General features: G+C 39.0%; 1 protein-coding gene across 1 annotated transcript; it reads right to left on the reverse strand.

Annotated features, from left to right (window-relative positions):
- Positions 1–11,285: 11,285 nt before the first annotated feature.
- LOC308680610 (cytosolic sulfotransferase 3-like) lies at positions 11,286–19,178 on the reverse strand (the record flags this gene model as incomplete). Its single annotated transcript, XM_081348820.1, has 8 exons — positions 11,286–11,398; positions 11,488–11,662; positions 11,752–11,849; positions 12,034–12,160; positions 12,693–12,793; positions 18,241–18,369; positions 18,549–18,687; positions 19,155–19,178. The coding sequence occupies 8 exons, from the start codon at positions 19,176–19,178 to the stop codon at positions 11,286–11,288; spliced, it is 906 nt and encodes a 301-aa protein (XP_081204946.1).
- Positions 19,179–25,576: the final 6,398 nt, after the last annotated feature.

Raw genomic sequence — 25,576 nt, forward strand, 5'->3', positions numbered from 1 at the left:
GAATTCATATTTTGGAAGTGAAATCTTGAATATGGATTATTGAATTTTTAATAATGTGTGTGAAATGTTTTGAATTGAAATATTCACATCTTAAATATTCAACCATGTTGAATTTCAGCCCAAAAAAATGCAAGCCCTAAAATACAATGCAAGCACGGTTAATGCAATGCATATATTTTTTTTATAGTGCAATTCAACAAGCTTTTTTGTTTAAAAGATTTTGGCATAATTTTACTCAATGTTTTTTATTATATCCTTATTGAAACAAATGCTATGGTTAGACAATAACAAGAACTATGTTTTTCAGAAGGCCAAGTACAACTTAGTGCTTGGTTTGGACCTTCTTGAATCATTGACTAAACAATTGTTTAGATTTCCCCATGTGTAAAATGTGTTCTGCTAATAATGATAGATAGATAGATAGATAGATAGATAGATAGATAGATAGATAGATAGATAGATAGATAGATAGATAGATAGATAGATAGATAGATAGATAGATAGATAGAAAAACAAACCTGGCTTTCAGATATTCCAAGAGATGACAGTAAATTAACATTTTCAGTATAAGAAAAAGTAGTTAGTTTGACTTCCCATGGCACTTTGATTTAGAAAATTCTGTCTGATAAGGTTTTAGGTGCATAAAATATAATGGCCTACATCATATCAATGTTACAAGTGACTATTCACTAGGCTATTACTTTATTGCAGTTATGTCATCAATGCTGGTGTGGATGATACCACAAAATAATATTTTGTAAAATAATAATAATAATAATAAATAAACAAATAAACACATAAATAAACCTCATGAGGGTGTGTGCACAAATAGTCGAATATTGGCTTTGTAATTATTATTCGAAAAAGAAAAATACTATTCGAATTTTACCACGTTGCTTTGCTGGCCGTAAATGCAGTGAATCCATGATAAATCCCAAACACTAACTCGCAGTTATAATTAAATGCACTGGGTGGCGCTGTAAGTGTATTGTATTTGATCACATAATGTCGTTGTCTGCCTTGCGAAGTTTGGAATTAATTCGATGAAAACGATCTTACTAAATTATCATACAAAATTGAATTACTTTTGATCAAATGAAGTAACGAAACCGAGTTATAATATCACCACCACAATGAGAAATCACATGAAATCCAAACACCATTGACCAGAGATGATATCTTATCAGATAGCAAAATTATTTTGAGACATACGTTTCCTTTAAGTTTCGTTGAGGGAGACGGGTTCAAGAAAAGAAGACACAAAGTGCTGTTAGAAACTTAACTTAGCACACTTGTGTCCAGTGTCCCTGCAGTGTCTCTTTCAGCGCATCGCGTTTTATCACCCGAGCAATTGAAATCATCTAGCTAGTCACGACTGTTTCCCGAAACCATAGTGTCGCTAATTGGTCGTTTAACCATGTTGGTTAATGATGTCATGCAGTGGTGGAGAAATAACTACTTTTAATTAGTCTGATTGAGATCTAATTAATGAAAAATGTTTTGCTACAAATTACAGACATGACATCTGAGGACTATTTCTCATTTTTATTTTGCTCTATTTCCAGATTCAATCAGGCTCGTTCTTACTTAGCCTACTAGAGCACGTTCACACATGCGCACTCTTCAAAATCGGTGCTTTAAATCTCTTGACAAACTAAAAGACGTAAATGACAGTATGTATTCTAAATAAAAGATATAGATTGTACTGAATGTCAGTTTGCTTATTTTGCTCAAGATAAGGATTTATTGAGTCCCCATGTCATGTAAACAAGAAACTCTTTTAACCACAGGTCGAGAGCTGTCGTTCCAAACACACGTTCAAACACAACTTTGAGATGTTGTTTGCAAATGTTCGTTGGAACGATCGTTTCAGGAAACGACTCGTTGAACTGCAGATAACGATGGAACTTGCGACCATAGTTGGCTAACGATGCTTTCTGGAAACATACCCCTGTTTGGGACTCGAGTGTGCACCTGGAGAAGAACAGGGGTTGATTGAGGTGATGTCTGTAGGGAGAGCAGTAGGGGAGGTGTGTCAATGTGATAGTTACCCACCAACATTATCATGTTCACGAGGTGAGAAAACATCTCGGTTACTAATGTAACCCTCGTTCCCTGAAGGAGGGAACGGGAGATGTAACATCGATGTGACGACGTAATTGGGATCACTTCAGGGAGCCCCATCATCTTCGAGTGTCTACAGAACAAGCCAATGAACATTGGCGTGCATTTATTTATTTATTTATTTATTTGCAAGGACAGTGCATATTACAGTAACATAACAGCTCAACTGTAAAATATGCCAGAGTTAGCCAAAAGGCTAGTTTTCATCTGTTGTCCCTGGCCAGATGTGCAGTAGACACCCTGGAAATAAGTAATAGGTAAAACAAGTTGATTATCACATGGCAAAATACAATAAACATTACATTTGCTGCAATAAGACACCAAAACAAACATGCAACAAAGAGTTCATGTGCTACAGAGCTTAAGTGGGAATGCAGCTGGAGGCGACAGGACATAAGAGCACAAGCAGCAGTTCATGAAACAACTAGAATCAGTATTAAAGGACACAGTCAATAACATTAGTCAGTTATAATACAAAGCTTAAAAGAGAGAGTAAACATTAAAATGCAACAGTATCGAAATTAGATAAGAAGAACATGCAAGATGACTCAAGAAAGCGGCGATGGAAGTTCAATGCTGGCATGTTTGATTGCTAAGGAGCCAATGTTTTAATGATGAGCGGAATACATTATAACTATTGATTTCTCTGATTGGTGTTGGAATGTTGTTCCATTCTTTTGAAGCTTTAATAGAGAAGGCTGACTGACTAAACGCAGTTTTCCTGAAAGGAATGACACAGTCTCCTCTGGATGTTCCTCTAGTGAGGCGACTGGTGTTGGACCTTAAACTCAGAAACTCACTAAGAGGTGGAGGAGCCAGGCCATGAATGATTTTATATTCTAAACAGATATTTGTGAACTTAATAAGATTTTCCCAACTTAATAAATTGTATTTTGACTGAATATTGCAGTGATGAAAATGACGTGGTTTCTTATCCAGAACTTTAAGTGTTTGTTTGTATAGGGACTGTATTGGTTTCAAAGTGGTGTGGTTGGCCTGGGACCAGCTGGTGAGGCAGTAAGTAAGTCATATGCGAAAAGATCAGTGAATGCATAAACATTTTGGCTGCTCGTGTGGACATTGAGTTTCTGATAAATCGAAAATTGGATAGATTACATTTGACTTTCTTGACAGTTTTGGTGATATGAGAATTAAAGTTGAGTTTGGAATCTATGAGAATACCGAGATACTTAAATTCTGTAACTATTTGAAGTTTTTCACCAGATATTACAACCTCCGGATTTACTGTTGAGTTGGTAGTTTTAGCAAAAAACATACCGACTGTCTTGGAGACATTTAACTGAAGGCTACACTGGTTTAGCCATTCACTGATCTTTACCATAGCGTTTGTAAGTTTAGTTGCCACTGCTGTTTTTGATGGCCCATGTATGTATAGAACTGTGTCGTCTGCATACAGTACATTTGAATATTTACTTCTGGGCACACACGTGGTAGGTCATTAATATATATGCAGAACAGAAGAGGGCCCAGGATTGACCCTTGGGGCACTCCAGTGGACAAGTAAAGGGGTTCAGACTGATAGCTGCCAATATGGACGGTTTGTGATCGGTGGTAAAGATAAGATGCTACCCACTTAAGAGCATTATCTGAAAAGTTGAGATGAGAAAGTTTGGAGAGTACAATTTTATGATTAACAGTGTCAAAAGCTTTCCTGAAATCTAAAAAGATGGCTCCAACAATGCTGTTCTTGTCAAGCAATGATTTAATGTTTTCAATGAAAAAGCAGTTAGCTGTCTCGGTAGAATGGTTTGGCCTAAATCCAAATTGAGGTGGATGGTGGGAAAAAACAGTGTTGTTCAGGTGATCTCTAATCTGTTGAGATACCCACTTTTCCAGAACCTTTGACATTACTGGCAAAATACTAATGGGTCTGTAATTGGAAATGATTTGTCTGTCTCCAGATTTAAATATTGGGGAAACAATGGCTGACTTCCATGCATTTGGAAATTCCCCCTCGGAGATAGACTGATTTATAATTTTTGTGATGGGGATAATTAATGATGAACCTAGATCTTTCAGCATTGTGGTATCCATTCCAAACACATCTTTAGCTTTTGATGTGTTAAGTGACCTGATTAAGGCTTCTATATTTCTTTCAGAGGCACTGGAAAACACAAGGCTGGGCTCTGACGACAAAACTGAACAATTACTTGTGTCTATCTGTGAAAAACAATAGTGCAATAGATGCAACAGAGTCAACAAAATAATTGTTAAATGCCGTAGCAACAACAGCTGGATCAGCGATACGTTTTCCATCTAATAAAAGTTCAACAGGTTTTCTTTCTCTGTGTTCCTGCCCCATCAATTTTTTTAATTGATCCCAAATCAACTTTGAATTGCCCCCTGCTTTGCTTATTATGCTCAGAAAAAAGTCAGCCCTTGACTTTCTCAACATAGATGTTACTTTGTTCCTCAGCATTGTAAAATGGTGTTTATCATGACATAGTTTTGATTTATTTGCCTTTTTTTTTGCAAGGTCACGTTCTTTCATCACTTTCAGGATTTCAGCATTAATCCATGGAAGACTATTCTTGGAGTTTCTATTTCTAAATTTCTGAGTAAACTCCTTAATGAAATATTGCAGTTTACTTGAGAGCATAGTACTTCCCTCATGTAAGTCTTTCCCTGCAAGCAAATTACTCCAATTAAACCTGTTTATTGTGTTGTTAGGTATTCTGGTTGATTCTTGCACCTTAGCAGTGGAAACACAAAATCTTTTGCTGGTTAATTTTCTTGCCACCAGAACTAGATTGTGGTCCGATAGGCCTGTGATCATGTTAAAGTATTTTGTGATTCTTTCTGGTTTGTTGCTGAATATTAAATCAATCTGAGTTCCAGTATTATGGGTTATTCTTGTTGGACCCTTAACTACCTGCGTTAGATCAAAGTTATCGCTTATTTGTTTGAGATTTTTCCTGGCTGATCTATCTTCCCAGTTAACATAAAAATCTCCCATTATTATTACTTCTTTTTCAAAGTTGCAATTTAAAAGCATGCTGCGGAAATTTTCATAAAAATCAATGAATTGCGTCATGCGCCCTGCCCCGCAGCGCGGGTATGAACAGGAAGTGGGCGCAGGCACACATTGTTTTTTGCTGAGGAGGCGAGATCATGACGGCCGTACAGCGATGACCAGCAACGGTGGCGACGGGACATTACGTCTCCCGTTCCCTCCTTCAGGGAACCAGGTTTACATTAGTAACCGAGACGTTCCATATCAGTCGACGTAACGTCAACCTGACGACGTAATTGGGATTCCAATGGAAAACGCCACAGTTGCTGCTACATCCAGCGCCCTACGCAAGACTCTCCCGGCTCAACTTGTAGACTATAAAACCTAGCGAATGTTTTAGGTGTCACCCAGCCCGCAGCTCTACAGATATCTGTCAGTGAGGCGCCGTTTGCCAGCGCCCAGATCCAGGCCGGGGTCTCAGGATCACGTGAGAGTTAGCGGGGCTGAATTCCAGGCACGATTCGTCGACCGAAAATGCATGCAGGTCCCCTATCCTCTTGATGGAGGCCAATGCAACCAGGAGGCTCAAAGAGTGGTCTCTGAAGTGCCGAAAGGACCAGAGACAAGTCCCAAGAGGGTATAGAGAGTGGTCGAGTCTCCTCGCCCCCCTCAGGAACCTGACGATCAGGTTGTGCTTTCCCAGCGACTTACCTTCAACTGCGTCGTGATGTGCGGCGATAGCGGCAACATACACTTTAAGGGGGGAGGGAGACAGCCTTCGCTCCAACGCATCTTGCAGAAAGGAAAGCACAGCTCTGATCGAGCAAGTTCGGGGGTTCTCCTGGTGAGAAGAACACCATTCATGGTGTCAACTACCGCCTGGGGTAGGTCACCTAGAACCCTTGCGTCCCATCCAGGGACCAGACATGGAGTTTGCAGAGGTCTGTACGCGGGTGCCATAGGGTGCCATAGGACCTGCTCTCTTAGAGGAATGGGCCAGGGAGGGGCTGTCGCAAGGAGCACTAGTTCCGGGAACCAGGTCCGGTTGGGCAAATACAGCGCAACAAACAAGACCTGCTCCTCGTCCTCCCTTACTTGGCACAGGCTCTGTGCGAGAAGGCTCACTGGGGGAAACGCATACCTGCGTAGGCCCTGGGGCCAGATGTGTGCCAGTGCGTCTGAGCCGAGGGTCCCCTCGGTCAGGTAGTAAAACAGCTGGCAGTGCGACGTGTCCAGGGCGGTAAACAGATCTACCTGTGCAGTCCCGAAGCGCCTCCAAATCAGCTGGACCACCTGGGGGTGGAGTCGGCATTCTCCTGGTAGCACCTGCTGCCGTGAGAGCTCGTTGTCAGCACGGTTGAGCAGGCCCAGATTATAAACGGCACGAAGTGACCTCAGGTTGCTTCTGACTCCAAAGGAGGGGATGGCGGGCGAGTTGTGACTTGCGGCGGGAGTGTATACCACCCTGACAGTTGATGTACGCAACGGTCGCAGTGCTGTCCATATGGACCAGTACATGCTTGCCTAGTAGTGACATTTTGAAGCAGCCCAGCACAAGATGTACTGCTAACAACTCAAGACAGTTGATGTTCCAATACAGTTGAGGCCCTGTCCACAGACCTGAAGCTGCATGCCCGTTGTACGTGGCCCCCCAGCCTGTGGCAGAGGCATCCGTGGTGACCACAGAATGCCTGGACACTTGTTTTAGGGGAACACCTGCCCACAGGAACGAACGGCCAACCACAAGCTGAGAGTTTGGTGACAGTGTGGGGTAACTTGGACCCGGCACGAGCCGCTCTGCCACGCCCATCTCGGGACTCAATCATGGAGCCAGTGTTGGAGCGGCCTCATAAGAAGCAATCCGAGCGGCGTTACTGCAGCTGCAGATGCCACATGGCCCAGGAGCCTCTAAAAAAGTGTCAGTGGTGCCGCTGTTCTGCGTCTGAGCGAGCTCACATTTCAACACTGCGTGCACACGGGCCTCTGTGAGGCGTGCTGTCATGTTGATCGGGTTCAACTTCATACCGAGAAAAGAGATCCTCTGCCCGGGGGTGAGTTTGCTCTTTTCCCAGTTGACCTGAAAGCCCTAGGTGGCTGAGGTGACTGAGCACTATGTCCCTGTGTTCGCACAACTGCTCTCTTGACTGGGACAGAATAAGCCAGTTGTGAAGGTAGTTGAGGATACAAACACCACGCTCGCACATGGGAGCAATGGCAGCCTCCGCGACTTTTGTGAAGACACGGGGCGACAGGGCCAGCCCGAAGGGTAAGACTTTGTACTGATATGCCTGCCCCTCGAACACAAATCGAATTAACGTTCTGTGACGAGGGAGTATTGAGACATGAAAGTACGCATCCTTCAGGTCGATCTCTGCAAACCAATCTTGGGGACGGATGCACTTGAAAATCTATTTCTGCGTAAGCATCTTGAATGGCAGCCTGTGAAGGGTTCAGGACACGCAGGTCCAAGATTGGTCGTAACCTGGGAAAGAGGGGCATCCAGGAACCGATATTTATCGGTGTCCCTCATATCTGCCAGGTTGAGCCACAGGTGGTGTTCCTGGACCACCAAGGTGGACATCGCCTGACTGACGGTTTCTTTCGTCGCCTGGAGGGCGAGGTCAGTTGCCGCACGGAGCTCCCGGAGGAGCTCTGGGTCAGAACCACCCTTGTGTATGTCCATGAGCGCCTGGGCCTGGTGGACCTGCAGGAGCACCATGGCATAAAGGGCGGAAGCAGCCTGTCCACAGGCTCTGTAAGCCTTCGCGTAAGACCGGACGAAAACTTACATGCCTTGGACAGGAGGCGTGGATTGCCCCACAAGGAGGAAGCGGAAGCTGGACACAGTTGCATCACAAGGGCATGCTCCACCAGCAGGACATCCACATACCCCTTAGCAGCTCCGCCATCGAGGACGGCTTCTGGCACTATATGGTGCCGCCCACGTCCTAGTGAGCTCCTCATGCACTTCCGGGAAGAATGGCACTGGGGCGGTGAGCTGAGAACCAGCACGGCCTGCCCCGAGAAACCAATCATCCAACCGAAAGGTTTCGGGACGTGGTGGAGGGTTCCACACAAGCCCGACCTTCTCGGCGGCCAGGGAAAGCATAGCCGCCCATTCTGGATCAGACTCGGGCTTACCCCGAAGGGGGTAATGCAGCCGAATCCTCATCTCCAGAGGACTGAAGCTACCATGGAGCTTGCCTCGGCGGGGAAGCCCTCACGGTAATCCTCAGATCACTCTGGCTAAGCACCGGAGTAGGCCTATTCTGAGGTCCAGAATAAGCACTAGATCGGGGCATAGGCGAGGGGACTGTACCTCCCTTAAGGTAAGCAAGTCTCGATCTCAGCGCTGCCATAGTCATTTTCCCGCAATGGGAACATGAACTATTCACAGTGCTGAGGCACCCAGGAAATGGCTGCTGTGTACAGCAGTGCTGTAAACACTTCTCAGGGAACGCCCACCGAAAACCATCACAGAAATTTCAATGCTGTGAAAACAACTGTTGTTGAGCTTGAGCTCGCGGCCACTCGCTGTTCGCGCCGTCACACCAACACTCAAGGGCGTAACTTTGGGTCTACCATTGGGGGGGTTAAACTCGCTGCATATTTATTAATTTATTTATTGAATAATTTTCTTGTGTAAAAGGTAATTTGCCGTTCCTGTTTTAGAAATACATTGTGATACTTTTACTGATTTAGGCTACTTAACGTAAATGCAGTTGTTCACTTGACTATTTATGCCATAATGACACAGTGTTTAAGCACTAGCCAGCAGTGGCAGCTTCCAATTAATTGATTTTTTGTGTGTTCAATATCTTATAAAAAAAAAACTAAAAAAAAAAAAAAACTTAAAGATTAATCAATTGCATCACTGTATTGGCACCTACATGCAGCAAATGTATTATGCACAATTCAACTCTCAATATTACAATATAGGGTGGCACACTGGAGTGCAGCTTGCACCTTTATTCTGAACAGATTTCACATATTGGTGGGCATCACCAAAACTCACCATCCACTAACAAAATCTTTAAGTTTATCTGTTAAAATGTATTTTATTAACATCACATTTTAAAAACTTAACATCAAATAACAGCATTAAAAACTTTCAAAGAGAGAAAATGAAAGTGCAATTATATTATCACTTTGCATGAAATAAGACTCAAAAGTAGATAAAAAAAAATTGTGTTTGCATTTAGCCTCTGATAACATCAAATTCAGAAACTGGGAAAGTGTGGACTAGTTGTGCTTTGATTCATTTTGTCACTTTGCAAACTGCAAAAAGAACAAAAAAATTATAAAAAAATAAAAATAATGATAATAATCTCAAATTGAGCCGGAGGTGGTAAATTCCTAATAATTTACGTATTTTTGTTTTTAGGTATTTTAAGATAACTTACCTAAAATACGTTGCGCATACAACTAACGCGATCGTTATAAAGGTGTTTAAACAACAAAACACATCCACTTGCACATATTTGACAATCAGAATATCAGATATATCCTGCTATAGCTAACAAATTTGTGAAATTTTGAATAAAAAGAAATAAAAGCAGATCATCAGTCATTCATTCAGCGCTATTGTGGCTGCGGTGTGACAAGCAATGAATGACGCGTCTCCATGGGAACCATAAAGTGATAGCCTAGCTACTACTTTTAAACTTACGTGTAAAAAGGTTCAGCAAGGCTTACATTTAAATGTGTCTTTGTTTTGTTTTGAGTGTATGGTCAATAAATAAAGGAATTAAAAAGATGGGCACAAAACCTGTTTGTCGCGCCCCATTTGTCATGTCTCTATTCCCCCCCAGCAGTGGGCCGCGCACGCGCCCGCGCCTCACACTTTGAGAAACGCACCTCCGTTTGGTCAGGATTTTTCCTCTTTTTGGCTGGTGTCGACCATAGACTGTAAAAAATGGTGTCGACCAACAATGAAAAATCGTTGTCTGGCTGCCTTTCAGTGTCCTTTTTCATCTTTCCATCCGTTAGCATGCACCGTCAGCTTTCTCCAACCATTCATCCCAGCGACTGCGCAATATAGTGAACAAACTTGGTAGAGAAAGCGGGTTGGGTAATACCAAGTAGTCGGCGGTGCGGTGGGCGGGAAGTACATTACAGATTATTTAAAATATGATACTATCTTTCTTGCTGGCAAATGAAATAAAGAAAACGAACAAAAGTATTCATTCGGAATATTTCATATTTATTTTAATATGGGGGGGGGGGGTTATATTAGCTGGATCAGATTTTTGGGGGGGTCATAACCCCCGTAACCCCCGTGCAAATTACGCGCATGCCAACACTAGATACAGGGAAGGAGAGAGGATTCTTCAATGCAGTAGCTTGAGTCTGTATTCAAAAGACCAACAGAAACACGGCTCCGAAGTGAAAGACAATGTGTGTGTGCGCCTCCTTCCTGTTTATACCCGCGCTGCGGGGCGGGGCACGTGGCGCGATTCACTCAGGCCAACATTCATTGACTCGTTCTGTCGACACTCGAAGATGATAGGGCTCCCTGAAGTGATCCCAATTACGTCGTCACGTTGACGTTACGTCGAACGTGAGCGACTGATAGGGAACTTGATATTGAATATAATCTTAAAAAACAGGACATCTTCAAAAACTAAGGGATAATATTAAATTGCAAGAGGTATTAGGAAAGGAAAAACAAACTGAAAACGTATCTGAAAACGTATCTGTAAAACTTCCATATGGATATATCCTAAACAGAGTTTTGTAACAAGTCTTTTTAACCTTTGGGGCAGCAGGGTATGTCAGATATAATTTTAAAGGAAACTCAACATTGCCAAAGGCTACAGCACAGAAAAATCACCAACGATTCTTAAAAAAAACATTTGTAAGTCAAATTATTACATTTATTTTTGAATCAACTTAAGGAATCATTGCGGAATGAAAGTATCAGTTTCTTTAATATGAAAATAAAAAGAATTGCGCTGACCCTAAATATTTGAATGATAGTGTAAATATAATAATAAGCCTAATTATAATAAACGCAGAATAATAATCAACATTAAGATTCAGGGAAGAGAATTAAACTACATTTTATTTGAAGGGTGATGGGAGGGGAGGGGGTGCTGGCCCAAGAAAGGTTGAGAACCCCTGCTCTATGTGAAAACAGAAGAGCAGCAATTAATCTGATTCTGGTGCAAGATCTAGAACTGAAATATTAAATCTCTGTGCGGAATCTGACAGTGGTTTTCTTCATCTTCTGTTTGTAGATCTCGTCAAACTGTTCATTTTGTGCCACTGTGAAGTGACATTTCCAGTCTCCGACTTTACCTTTTGGAACACAAATAACAAGAAGAGAAAAGTAAGTCAAAGGACAGAAGTCAGAAGGAGATAATTAGAGGATTAAGCAGTTTATTAACCTTTCCGCATGAAGGGTGAGATCTTGAAGTCCATGAAAGGGATTGTGACATGGTTGATCATGTTGTTCTGTTTCATGGCATCAAACTGAACCCCTTTTGTTATTTTCTCTCTTTCTTCAACTGAAGTGGACAAACCCAAGAAGGAGCTCAAACGTTCCACCTCACGTCCAGTGTCCTGGAAAAGACCAGGAAAATACACACGTTAGACACATTTAACACTGATTTTACACTGGATAAAATTGTCACTTCGTGATTTTAACTTACTTCAGCCAGATCCTCATAGAACAAGTACAGTAGGTTAGAATATGTTTGTTTTTTCTCCCACCATCCGCTGACATGATCATACCAAGGACCAAACACATCTGGCGGGAAATTACTGATGTTAAAACAAAACTTCCAAGACAAAGTTCTTGATTGATAATGTAGGGGTTGTAATTAAGAAATGAAATATATTTACATTATCAATGTTATATTTATAACATCCTTTTTAATCAAGACATTAAAATTATAGATTGAACCCAAGCTGTGATTGATCAATCTACTTACTTTTCCCTTTCATGAATTTCTGTATAAAGCTGTTCCAGTCTCCCGGTTCAGGCTGTACCATGTTCATTCGATCAAAATGAAAATAGGAAACTGCATTGTCTTTTGCATTACGTGCTACATACACAATCTGAATAAGTGAAAGAAAAAAATATCTATTATGACATAACACAGGACTTGCTATGATATAGGCCTATGTTGCATTATGCAAAACTATCCAGAGAGTTACAATTTCATTACATTCATTTCAGAACTATTTCACTTTTATTAAAGCTGCAGTGAGTGATTTCTGTTCCACCAGCGGGACCAAATGTAATTCCTTACATAGTGACTATTTCCAAACAGATTTCACAAACAGCTGCCATTTTTCAATTTGTCTATAGAGTAGATAATATTGAAAGTGGCCCACTGGTTTTGGATTTGTTGACACGCAATATTTTGGTAGCTCTACAGAGCAACATTTACACTTTTCAGAGAACTCAAGTTTCAAATTAGTTGCATGGAAATGATTAGAAACCTCAAGACATAAGCAAGCCTCTCATTGGTCACATTTATTGAAAAGGTAGTTTCAAAAGCTATTCTTGTAAATCTAAATGAAGACAATATCCAAATAGAATGTCAGATTTTGGCAGATATGATTACAAAGAACCGCAGTACTTTACCCTTGAGTTCTGCTCCCAGAAGGACTTGGGTACAAACTGAACAGGTAAGTGAGTTTTGATGAGACGAGGAGAGGTGGGAAGATTATCAGCCATTTCTGTCCCTGTAACTGATAATTAGAAGTGTCATTATCATTGTGGTTATGCCAAAACCCATTTGAGGCCTTTTATAAACAATGTATAATTTACATTCCAACATTTTACATTCCAGCAATCTTGGAACAGATGAAAAGGTGCAAAGTTTAAAGAATCTGGGTTACTTTTATTCTGATGGTCCACTTTAGACATTCTACTAACTATATTTAACTTTGCAACTACATGTCAACTAACTACCAGTAGTGTATGGACTGTAGTAGACTGTTAGACAGGCTTAGACAGTCTACTAATACTCTAATGATTGCTAGTTGACATGTAGGTGCAAAGTTACTTATATAATAATAATATTAATGTTACATTTATATAGTGCTTTTCTCGGCACTCAAAGCGCTTTATATGGAAGGGGGGAAAATCCTCAACCACCACCAATGTGCAGCACCACCTGGATGATGCGACGGCAGCCATATTGCACCAGAACACATACACACACACACACACACACACACACACACACACACACACACACACACACACACACACACACCAGCTTACTGGTGAAGAGGAAACCGAGTTATGGGGCCAATATAAGAGGCCAGTGGGCAAATTCGGCCAGGATGACGGAGTTAAACCCCTACTCCTTTTTTCGAGGACATCCTGGGATTTTTTTTAATGACCATAGAGAGTCAGGACCTCGGGTTAACGTCTTATCCAAAGGACGGTGCTTGTTACAGTATATGGGGCTTTTGCACCGAAGGAACCTTTTCATAGTTCCTAGAACTATTGGTGGAAGTTCCTGGATTTTGGCGCATTTGGATCGCAGGAACTAGGAACGATTTTAGTTCTAGGAACTACTTTTGAAGGAACTAATTTACACATACTTCAGAGTCGTGTCTAAACCAGCACTATAGGAACAATCAGTGACATTAGTGTACGCTGATTGGCTGAACGCACACGAAGGCAACCAGCACCCGCCATTTAAAAAAAAAGCTATGTAAACACACAGATTATAACCTATATATTGTTTACTCCACAAAATAACTCTACGAACATGGAAAACAGTGATGGATGAACCTCTTAACCTTCACGCTGAGGAGAAAATCCAACACAACTTTTGAGGAGACCAAGAGAAATATGATTATGTATTTCTGCTCAGCTAGCATCTCTGAACATCAACCACATGGCATACGCTAAAACCTTTTCATTACTACTACTTTCTATGTATGACAGTTCTATCTAATATTGTATTAGACAGGACTGTTAGACAGATCGTAAACTAATGAACACGGAGAATGCAAGCAGTGTTTGCTCAGGCTCTGGCGCTCTCAGCACAAATAAAAGTCACAACAAGATCTGCGATAACGTCTCCGAGATGCTTGAAGAAATCTTCCTGCAAAGCTACCTGAAAAACTATGCGCAAGTGTACCTGGACAAAAGCCGTTTTAAACGCAAAGGGTCTTTACACCATACTGTATATTGATTTGAATTAGTTAATAGAAGTTAAATCATAAATAAATTCAATTTGTGATTTTATTTTTGAAAGCACTGACTTTACAGCATTTTAACACAAGTGCCAGTACTTTCACAGTACTGTAGCTTTACAGGAAGGTTTCTTCAAGCATCTCTGAGACGTTCCCGCAGTTCTTCTGGATTTAGTCTGTCTCAGTTTCTTCTGTTTCTTCATGTAATCACAGACGGACTCGATGATGGTGAGATCAGATCATACCGGCTGTTGTCAGACTCCTTCTGCATACAGAAATCTCACTGGATTATTACAATTAATGGCAAAAAGAATGTTTGGAAATGTAAACTGATATTTCCTACTGACACACTACAGCAAGTAGTGTGTAGGCACAGTAGGCTACTGTATATATATGTATGCAGTAAATGGGGATAGTGTAAACCGGGGTGGGGGCAGTGGTGGACAGTAACGAAGTAAATGTAATTCGTTACTGTACTTAAAGGGGCAGTAAGTAAGAATTACTCCCATCTAGTGGTGAATTTGTATTTTGCAATCAAACTAATTTTGCTCTCCAGCGCCTCGCGTTTTCAAATGCGCGTTGCATCTACGGTAAGCGATATGTACCAAAAAGCTTTGACAGGATGTCTTCTAATAGCACCTCGTCGAGTTTTCCTTCTGGTGAACTGGTTTGTTATTTCAAACAAACTACAACTTGACACAACGAACAAACGAATGTTACAGTTTTGAACAAACAAAACTTACAACCTTGTTTATAGGACCTTCTCTACTTTACTCAATAGCTGCTATTCATCAAAGAGCCTGTTTAACTTTTAACTATGTTCTACTGTCTATATCAGTGTTTCCCAACCTTTTTTCAGTCAAGGCACCCTTTGAAATTTAAAAAAAATGTGTGGCACCCTACACTAGTGTTGTCACGATACTACTTTGATACTATACTTTGAAATGTGCTGGTTTTGTTTTTTATTATTATTTTTGATGTGCACAAATAAATGACAGGTAGGCTACCAGTACCATAAGATTTTCTTCTTCCTGTTCCTTTTTTTTCTTCGTTCATGCATGTTACAAATGAATGAATGAATTAAACATTTTTAATTTTATATAATATATAATTTTGTTATAATTGCACAAGATAGCTTGTTTTTACTATATTTTATGTAGCCTAATAATTTCACAGTAAATCTCCAAATTAATGTAGAAACATCATAAAGACAGTATATTTCAAATAATTGTTTAATGGCATCTTTTTATGAATGAAGTGTTATTTGATTCTGATGTCACTGCTGCACTGTCACGTGGATCCCACACGCGTCCCATTTTCTCACAACTCTTAACGTTCATTTAAGACTTTATTTAACTAATTTAAGACTGCTCTCATGAGGATACTCAAAGCGAAAGCTCGAAAGAGAAGTCGAGTCTGGCGCGCGTCGTGTCAGCATCACAGGACAGCGCATTCTCTTTTGTATTTTCTCGCTTGCATGGCATGAAGAACGTGATTATATAATGTAACGCTAGCCAAAGGATGACAGAAAAAAATGCTGCTTTAATTGCGTTAAATATTTTTAACGTGTTAAACTGAAAAATATTAATCGCACGCGTTGCGTTGACAGCAGCACAACCGATGTGTTTATGTGAATACGCGGCAAGACGGACGTTGTGACAATTCGTGTGTATTTGACTGTAAGCGCATCAATGAAAAATAGGCAGCTTTATGTGGACGCACTGGGAATGAGGCACGGGAATAAAATCACATGCAAGCGCAACCTCCGCAATTCAACGCCAAAAACTTATGATTTGCATTTGTATTATAAATTTGTGCGCATTATTTGTTGTTATTAGAGACTTCCGACGATCCGAGATTGATGGTAAAGATTTGTTTTTTTTTACACAGTTTCCCGCTGGGAAACGCTGGTCTATATAGGCTAATAAAGAAACAAAAAGCCTGTAATTAAGACCTTAACATTGACTTACCTGTCGAGAAGAAAGCAGGCAACTTCAGCGTCTCTTTTGAAAGCTTTCTCCTGCATTAGCTATCCCGACATTATAGCTAATAACCCTTGTTTTTGTAATCTCCGATCACGTTTCCCTTTACGGTCTTATTGTGGAGTTTTTCGACTAAGAGGACTCGTTATCCTTTGACTTAACCGTGCAGTGCAGCCTTTTAAACTTGCCGGGGCAGTGACAAAAGCGCCTCTCACTGCTCTGCTCCGTTTCTGCTTCAGTCACTTGACGGGGGCTCTGAACGAAAACGCGTTGTGGAAACGCGTTGGCCTAGTACTTTTTGTCCCTCTCTGCTATTATAGTTTTTCAAGATGGCGGAACTACATGGAAGCCTCCGTGGACCTACCCGTCCCATGTATATAAAGATAATAAATTCTTCGTTTACGAGGATAAGTCAGATCATTGGCAGAGGTATTTGGACACCATTGAGGACATATTTATGAATAAAAATATTGATTTTAGATAATAAAATACCTAAAAAGTTACTTATTGTCCCTTTAAGTAGTTTTTTTGCGTATCTGTACTTTACTTGTGTATTTAAATTTTGGAAGACTTTTACTTTAACTCCACTACATTTCAAAGTCAAATATCTTACTTTTTACTCTACTACATTTTCAAAATCAGTCGTTCCTTTTTATTTATGAGTGGATAAAAACTTAACTGGTCAAACGAGCCACCAATCACTAGCCTACAACGTGCGTGCTTTGTTTTGAACTTGCCTTGGCGGTTGGCGCTATCTGCGTGAACCAGAGCTGTTAAATATGAGAGTTGCGACCATAGACAGTATAAGGTTGCGACACACTAGGCTTGTTCGACTTGAACCGGAGCTGCACAGACCGATCAGTTTATGACATCGCGAGAGTGATTGAAAAGCATACAGAGCCGTCTACACTAGTACACTCTAATCGATCTCGCAGTATTTTAATATCATTCGAATGGCCTGTGCAGTGTGCAGCCGCTGTGATCTCGCCGCCGCGCGGTCACGTGATTCGTGTAGCTCTCAATAGTTCCAAACAAATCGCGTTGCCAATGATTTTAAGCGGGGCAGAGCAATTATTTTAATTATTTTATTATAATTACTATTATTGCAGCAATTATCGGTAAATATTGACACATAATGAGCATTGCTTATTACGTTGACACTAAAATTACTTGCATATAATAGCATTTTTTTTCTGGGGAGTAGCAGAAACACTGCATTAATACGTTTTGGTGTTTAATTTTGGAAGGAAATAGGCTGCTCCCATAACGTAGAAAAAAATAAAATAAAAAAATAAATAAATTATATATATATATATATATATATATATATATATATATATATATATATATATATATATATATACATACATATATATGTATAAATGTGTGTGTGTGTGTGTGTGTGTGTGTGTGTATTTAATGGCATTGTGCAGGTTTATGTGAATGTATCATAACATTAGGATGTTTATAATAGGCCTATTATAACCATAGATGCTCGTGAAAAATATGTACAGTAAATACTGTAAATGTATTATACCTTATGGGAACAGTCCCCTTCCGTCCAAAATTAAACACACAAAAAATGTATTCAATTCAAAAATATATATAATATAAATTTATATAGAGACTAATTAATGTCATTTTATTAATAGATTGATGTGCCAAGAGTGACATTGGAGTCTTCACGTAGACTGAGTTAAGCAAGAGTCTTGTGACAAAAATTATAATAGGACATTATAGCCATAAAAAAATCATAGTACTTGGATACTTAAGTACATTTGAAGGCAAATACTTTTGTACTTTTTCTCAAGTGAATGCTTAAAGGCAGCACTTCTACTTTTACTTGAGTAAAATTTTACCTTGAGTATCTTTACTTTTACTCAAGTACATGGTATGTGTACTTCGTCCACCACTGGGTGGGGGTTGCGCTGGGGCTATATCTGCTATATTTTCATTTGTTTAAAATGTAGTTAAATAAAAGGACTTTGCTCTGACCTGTTGAAAACCCTGGAAAGCATGACTCCAGGAATGGGATTCTCATATAGATAGGCTGGGAAGTCTGACGCTCTTGATCATCATTACCAAAATACAGAAGGTCCAGTATATAAGAAACCCATGTGGTACCTGGCAATACAATGGAAAAGGAGTTTTAAAATATGTGTTTTAAAGGTCAGTTTGGAAAGACAATACATGGTCCTGTTTCATAGTGTTATCTAATGGTTAAGTTAACAGTAAGCTATAAAGAGTCAAGTCAGCATGCTAGGTAAATTAAATTAAAGAAAAGCTTCATGCATTAGTCTCACCTGCTTTGGGATAAGTGGCGATGAGAATGTCATCAGGTCTTGCTTGAAAGTTTTGCAACTTTTCCCAGTTGTCAGTGAAAAAGTGAGTCATAGAAATACCCTCAAAATCAAACATCTCTGGTCGACTCTGTAGTTTCAGCTGCAGAATAGAAAAAGTTTCAGTTGAATGCTGAAGTTTCACTGAACTGAGCAATCATTAGTTATTCATCACTGGCAATAAACAAACAATGTTAAATCATGTTAACAGCAAGATTTCAGATACATTTGCATTACCAGTAGAGTATGTTTTTATTTTCATCTACTGTATTCACTTTTAGGAATAAAAAAATGTTATTTAATGCAATACATATTATGTTGGATATTGGTATGTCAAGAAATGTGGATACATTTGCAAATACTTGTGTGTGGTCTACTGTACTCTACTGTTACAGTGCACCTGCAATTGTGTATCAAACCCTCAAAATTGTTCTTTAAAAACTACAATATGCTAATGTTTATGAATTCTAACATAAAACTGTTCACATCTGTAATACCTAACTGGTATTAAACAGACATATTCATTTCTTATACTATCGCAAAACACTTGAAAGAGAATTATTTACTCACTGAAGCCATATCAGGGATTTCCATTATGGAGAAAAAGTGTTTTAATTTTCTTAAGTCCTGTCTTTCCTGTCTTGTCTTCCACTCTCCTAGAATGTTTCTGACAGCTTTCTTGTGTTCCTCAGAATGCAAACAGGACTTCTACTCAATGCTATTCAGTGCTGTATTTGATATTCTGTTCACCCTTTTCCCTGTGCTTTGCACTCAGCCATAAAACAACATGTTACATAAGTTTAAACAGCCCTCCCCACAGGAATCTATTAACTAATCTTTTCTGATGTCATAAATGTGGGATTTCTAGCCTAGTCTATAGCATTTCACAAATAAGCAATTTATAATGGAAAAAGTACTGTGAAATTCTAGTCAATATGTTCTACTATGCAGGTTAAATAACACACCATAGGTAAGATTAACTTAGCATGCATTCTGTTGTACATTTACTCAGCAGTCTGGTTAAAATTTAGACTAGACAGAGTGCAGTTGGGACACTTTTTTTTTTTTTTTTTTTTTTTTTTTGCTTTAAACATTACCACACAAAACATGTACTTTTTTCATGTGATATTTCAATAATACCTAGAAATAGTTAATATTTACCACAGACAAGAACTACTTTTGTCCCAGTTGTACCCATGTCAGATACAGTAGAACCATGGTACAGTTGAAACACTCATCTTTAATGCTCTAAAGTGGCCTAACCAAATAATTTTATTCAATAATTAATTCAATGTCTTAATTCTGAATGTCAAAATATTTTGCTATTCATTAGCAGAACATTTGAGTGTTAAATAGCCCACAGTTCATCAGTAAATCACTAAACTATTAAGATTAGGAATTCATATTAGGAATTGTTAATGGTAACACTTTATTTTGATGGTCCACTTTAGACATTCTACTAACCATAATTGCATGTCACACTACATGTCAACTAACTCTCATTAGAGTATTAGTAGACTGTATGCTTAATATCTGCTTACACTTTATTTTGATGCTCCTCAACAGACATTCTGACTATAAGCAACTTTGCAACTGCATGTCAACCCATACACAAAAGAAATATATTTGAAATATATTTTAAGAATATATTTTGAAACATATTTTTGGAATATATGCAAATATTTGAAATTGGCCAATAAATATATTTTAGTTAAATATATATATATATATATATATATATATATATATATATATATATATATATTTTTTTTTTTTTTATATATATATATTTTAGTTAAATGTAAATATATTTATATGTCAATATATTTACTAACAACATATATGTTCATATATGTTTTAACTTTTGCAAATTGTTTCATTTGAAATATATTTTAAAATTTAAGTTCATAATGTCATAAAGTTAACATTTTCACAAACAAACAACACATTTTCATTTTCCTAATCCTTCCTACTTTATACCTGTGATGAGATGTCTTGGGCATCTCATAGCTATTCCTGCATCATCAATTAAAGGTAAATGTGTTTTCCTTTCTACACCCCATTTGCCAGTGAATTACATATTAAGATTTGTGAATAGTGTGGAGATGATGTTTTAATGGATTTTGTGTGAGATTACAGCTGTGTTTTACTGTCAGAATATTTTTTTGAACATGGTGTATTGGATGTATATGTGTATATAATGTATATATTGTAAATGTATATATTGTATATAAATGTACAATAAATATATATTGTATATGAAATACTATTATTTGAATTATTTTTACAGAATTGAATAGTTATTTAATAGTGTGTGTGCAGTGTTAGACACTGAGTTCTATCTATTGTTTAAGTGTACTTCACTGTTGGAGTGTCAATGTTATACTTGCATCATAAATATTGTGCATATTTTCAATATTTAAATGACTTCAGGAAAGATGTCAATAAAACACAACAATAAATCTAATAATTGCACTTAGTGTTAGGTACGTGCCACCTAATATGGCCTAATAGTCCTAGGAAAGCAACTATCTGTCATTTTACATTGCAGTCATTTAAATGTAAGTACAGTATTTATTATAGCTGTGTGTCATAATACAGTAGTGAAATATGGCAGCTTACTGTTGTGTATAGGGGAAAAGGTAGAGGAATAACTATGATCAAAATACATTTTCGACCCTTCTTTAGCAAGCTAAACATTTTATGACCATATATTTTGTCATATATTTTACATTACATGTTATACATGTAAATATATTTCACACTTAACATCATGGGCCCTATTTTAACGATCTGAAACGCAAGTGGCAAAGCGCAAAGCGCAAGTAACTTTGTGGGCGGGTCTCGGCGCTGTTGCTATTTTCCCGGCGGGATAAATGACTCTTGCGCCCGATGCAAATCTAAAATGTGTTGGTCTGAAGTAGCTTCATTATTCATAGGTGTGGTTTGGGCGTAACGTGAAATAAACCAATCAGAGTGTCATCTCACATTCCCTTTAAGAGCAGACGCGCTTGTTCTAAAGCGGATTCCTATTGTAACGGCGGATTTGCCAGGAGCGTTTCACAGCCGAGGAGACTGACGTTCTCGTCAGGGACGTTGGGGATGGAGAAACACACCCAAATTAACTTCGGTTAAACATTAAACAGGCGTATGATAATTTGGGTAAATGTGTAAGCTAGATGTATGCTTTTATAAAAAACTATCTATCTATCTATCTATCTATCTATCTATCTATCTATCTATCTATCTATCTATCTATCTATCTATCTATCTATCTATCTATCTATCTATCTATCTATCTATCTATCTATCTATCTATCTATCTATCTATCTATCTATCGTAATAATGTATGATTTGCAAAAATGAAAACTGCTGCTTCTGTGTAGATGTTATGGCCAAGCATGCACCCTTAAAATAGCATATGAATAACATGCGCAACGCGCCACTGACTTGAAACTGTTTTGTTTTTTTCGGTCAGTGGCGCAATTGTTTTCTAAACCTGTAAAATAGCATGAGGGAACGTTTGCACTGGAACACGCCTCCTCTTTGCGCTGAACCGCCCCGGGAGCGCAAGTGTAGGCTATTTCTTAGTTAACCGGCGTGCCTCTGAGGAGGGAAAAGCGCGCTTTGCGCGGGTGCAAAATAGGAATGAAACATGCGTCGGTGTACAAAGTCAATTGCGCTGCGTGCAAGATAGGGCCCCATATATTTTGTTATATTTCAGAATATATTTCAAAATAATAAATATAAGTGAACAACAATGCAAAAATATTTCAGTGTATTTGGAATATATGCCACGTATATTTTTATATTATATTTCAGTATTTTTTTTTTCTGTATGGGAACTTATTGTACTAACCCTAACAGTATATTAATGCTCTAATGAGAGTTAGGCTATTTGACATGTAGTTGCAAAGTTACTTATAGTTAGTAGAATGTCTAAAGTGGACCATTGAAATAAAGTGTAACTAAAATGCTAAAAAAAAAAAAAAAACTTTTAAATTACAACAGTATTGACCAATTAAAAAGCAGCTGACAAAACATCCTCAATTGGTACATGTTCAACAGCAATTGCCCCTACATACACCTTAAGATTAGCGGGGTGTAAGGATGTCTACTGATGGCAAACTTGTAGATCCCAAGTGCAGTTTATTTCCCAAACATAAAACAAAGACTTGACTAAGCGTAACTTGACTTGACAATCTCTCATCAAACAGTGGTTACAGGTAACAATTCTTGACAAAGTTACAAGACAAACATGAGGGCTTAAATACACACAAGACTAATGACAAGGCAAGGGACATCTCTGAACAATGAAACAATGAACCAATGACAACATGACAACACAGAACACATGGCAGGATCACATGACTAGAACAGGGGATCACATGACAGACATGAAACTCCAGTACTGAACCAACAGGGCAGAGAACTGGACTCAAGTTGCATGTCCTGCACCAGGACGCAAACAGCTGCTACTTAAAAAGCACACAGTCTCTTCATAGAGCGAGCTCTCACATTCAGAATGGTCTCTGTAACCTCTGATGAGATACCAGAATCCAGCCCTGCTCAAAGGCCATGCCTAAAGTGTCTATTGATAGTACTGCCGGGAGAGGCTTATCAGTGTTCCCTGTGCAGTATCAAGGTACATTTACACGACAATGATATACTTAAAACTGAGAAGTTTTTCCTTTGAGTTTTCTGCGAATTGACAACACCATTGTCAAAACGATCCCCATTCACTCCATAGACAGTATAAGAAATGGACACAGCGACCCCATTGGATTCAACGGAGAAAAGTGATGTAAATTAGAAGCTCTCTCTTCCTGATGGCTGAGCGACTGCGCAGACTCACACTGAGCTTGATGACGTAGATGTGACGTGAGCAACCCGTCTGTCTTCTAGTAGCTGTGCCGAGAGAAATCTGAACCATTCCCTTCCGAAACTTGCAGAGACGGAGAGTGTGAGTAGGAGCTGTCCATGAGCTGGAGCAGGAGACACTTTTGCTAAGTATTCTGATTAATTATTTTGTCATTTTCTGTATTTTGTCATATACTGTGCGACAGAGAGTCGTGTGGTTATGACGCAATCGTTAGCCTACTTTTACAAAAACTGCTTCTACGGGGCCATAACGTAAGATACAAGGTAATGGAGCCTTTTATACATTTTCGTGTTTTTTTTTAGAAATAAATAATGGACAAAAGGAGTCTTTAAACGCCTCAGATGTGAAGTTATTTCGCTGTCAAAGTGACGCCAAAATGAATGGGAGTCAATGGGATGCTAACAGCAGGTTAGGTCTGCTAATCAATGGCGGCGCGCGGGGAAGCTTCATTTTGTTCTGAAACATTACCCCCTTGATTCACACGGATCCACGAAAACGACTAAAAATGCTGTATTCTGCTGCCAGGCCATTAGATGGCGATGTGCATGACGTCATCGTCTTCAGAGATTCACGTTTTTGTTGTTTACACGGAGACCGTTTTCAAAAACTTGCACTTTGAAACCCGTTTTCAAAACTTTGTGTTTTCAGGCACCCAAAATGCCGTTGACGTATAAACAAACAGCCAAAACGCATAAAAAGTTTGACGTTTTTAGTTGCAAATGGTGTCGTGTGAACTGCCCCTTCGATATAAGTTATCTTTGTTTGTCACCTTGATTACTGATTTCGTTCACCTGCGTTCCCTTGTTAAGCCTGTACTCCCTTGTTTCGTTCATTCCTTTGTCAGTTCTCATTCATGAGGCCCATCTAGGCTTCACCCTGCTCCTCCCTCCTTCAGCTCCTCCATGTTGACTCCTCCTGTGTCCTGTCCATCACCAGCCCCTTGACCTCCTCAAAAGCAAGTTGGACATTGTGTGTTCATTGTGTTTTTGTTCACGTTTCTGTGTTTCCTGTCACAGATCCTCTTCTTAATATTATTCATTCATCATTGTCATTAGGATATGTACCAAAAATATTTAAGCTGGCTGATATTAAACCTTTCATTAAAAGATCTCAACTTGATCTTCTCCCTTTTCTGTCAAAAGGACTAGAAAAGGCAGTAAATATAAGAAATGATATCTGCAAGGATTTCCCATCAGGATTTAGGCCATACCATAGTACTGAAACTGCTCTTATTAGTTACACATGATTTGCTCTTATTATTCAATCAAGGTTGTATCTCTCTGTTAGTGTTACTTGATCTTAATGCTGCATTTGATACTGTTGACCACAACATTCTTTTGAATAGACTTGAAAATTATGTTGGCATTTGTGGAATTGCATTAGCATGGTTTAAATCATCCTTATCTGACCGTTATCAGTTTGTACCACAAGGCTCAGTACTAGGACCGTTGCTGTTCACTCTGTACATGCTACCTTTGGGAGATATCATTAGGAAGCATGGCATTAGTTTTCACTGTTAAGCTGATGATACTCAGCTCTATATTACTCTGCGGCCTGACAAAATATACCAATTCATAAAATTAATGCAATGCATAGCTGATATAAAAAAATTAGATGACTAAATGAAGTATAAATAAAGCCTTCCCTTACCTCCTGTCTCATGACAAATTTCTCAGCATCCCGCCACCACCCCATCACCTCACATTCGGCTGGGTCTGCTCATAGATAGCCTACCTATGATCTATACATTCATAGGGGGGAGTACTCTGGGGTCGGGCCGAATTCCACAGCAAGCCAAATACGCATTATAATATTACATCAGATTTCATTAACTTGTGAACTCGTGAATAATTTGATGAGAACTTAGCTGGATGATGACATCACTGTTTTCTACAGAGCTTAATTGAACTCCTTTCATATTGAATGTACTTTACACAGTTATTGAACTGCAAATGAATCAGTACTAAACTGATTTCAATTAACTAATGACTGTTTAAGATTGTCTTTTTTAGAGCTGCTTTACAGCAAAGTTGAATTCGGTTTGCATCGTTGAATCGTTATTTTTTTGTTTATCACTGTAAAGCTGCTTTGAAACAATTTTGGTATACT

Source organism: Scardinius erythrophthalmus, assembly GCF_964197995.2.
Source record: "Scardinius erythrophthalmus genome assembly, chromosome: 20".
In the NCBI taxonomy this organism is placed as follows: Eukaryota; Metazoa; Chordata; class Actinopteri; order Cypriniformes; family Leuciscidae; genus Scardinius; species Scardinius erythrophthalmus.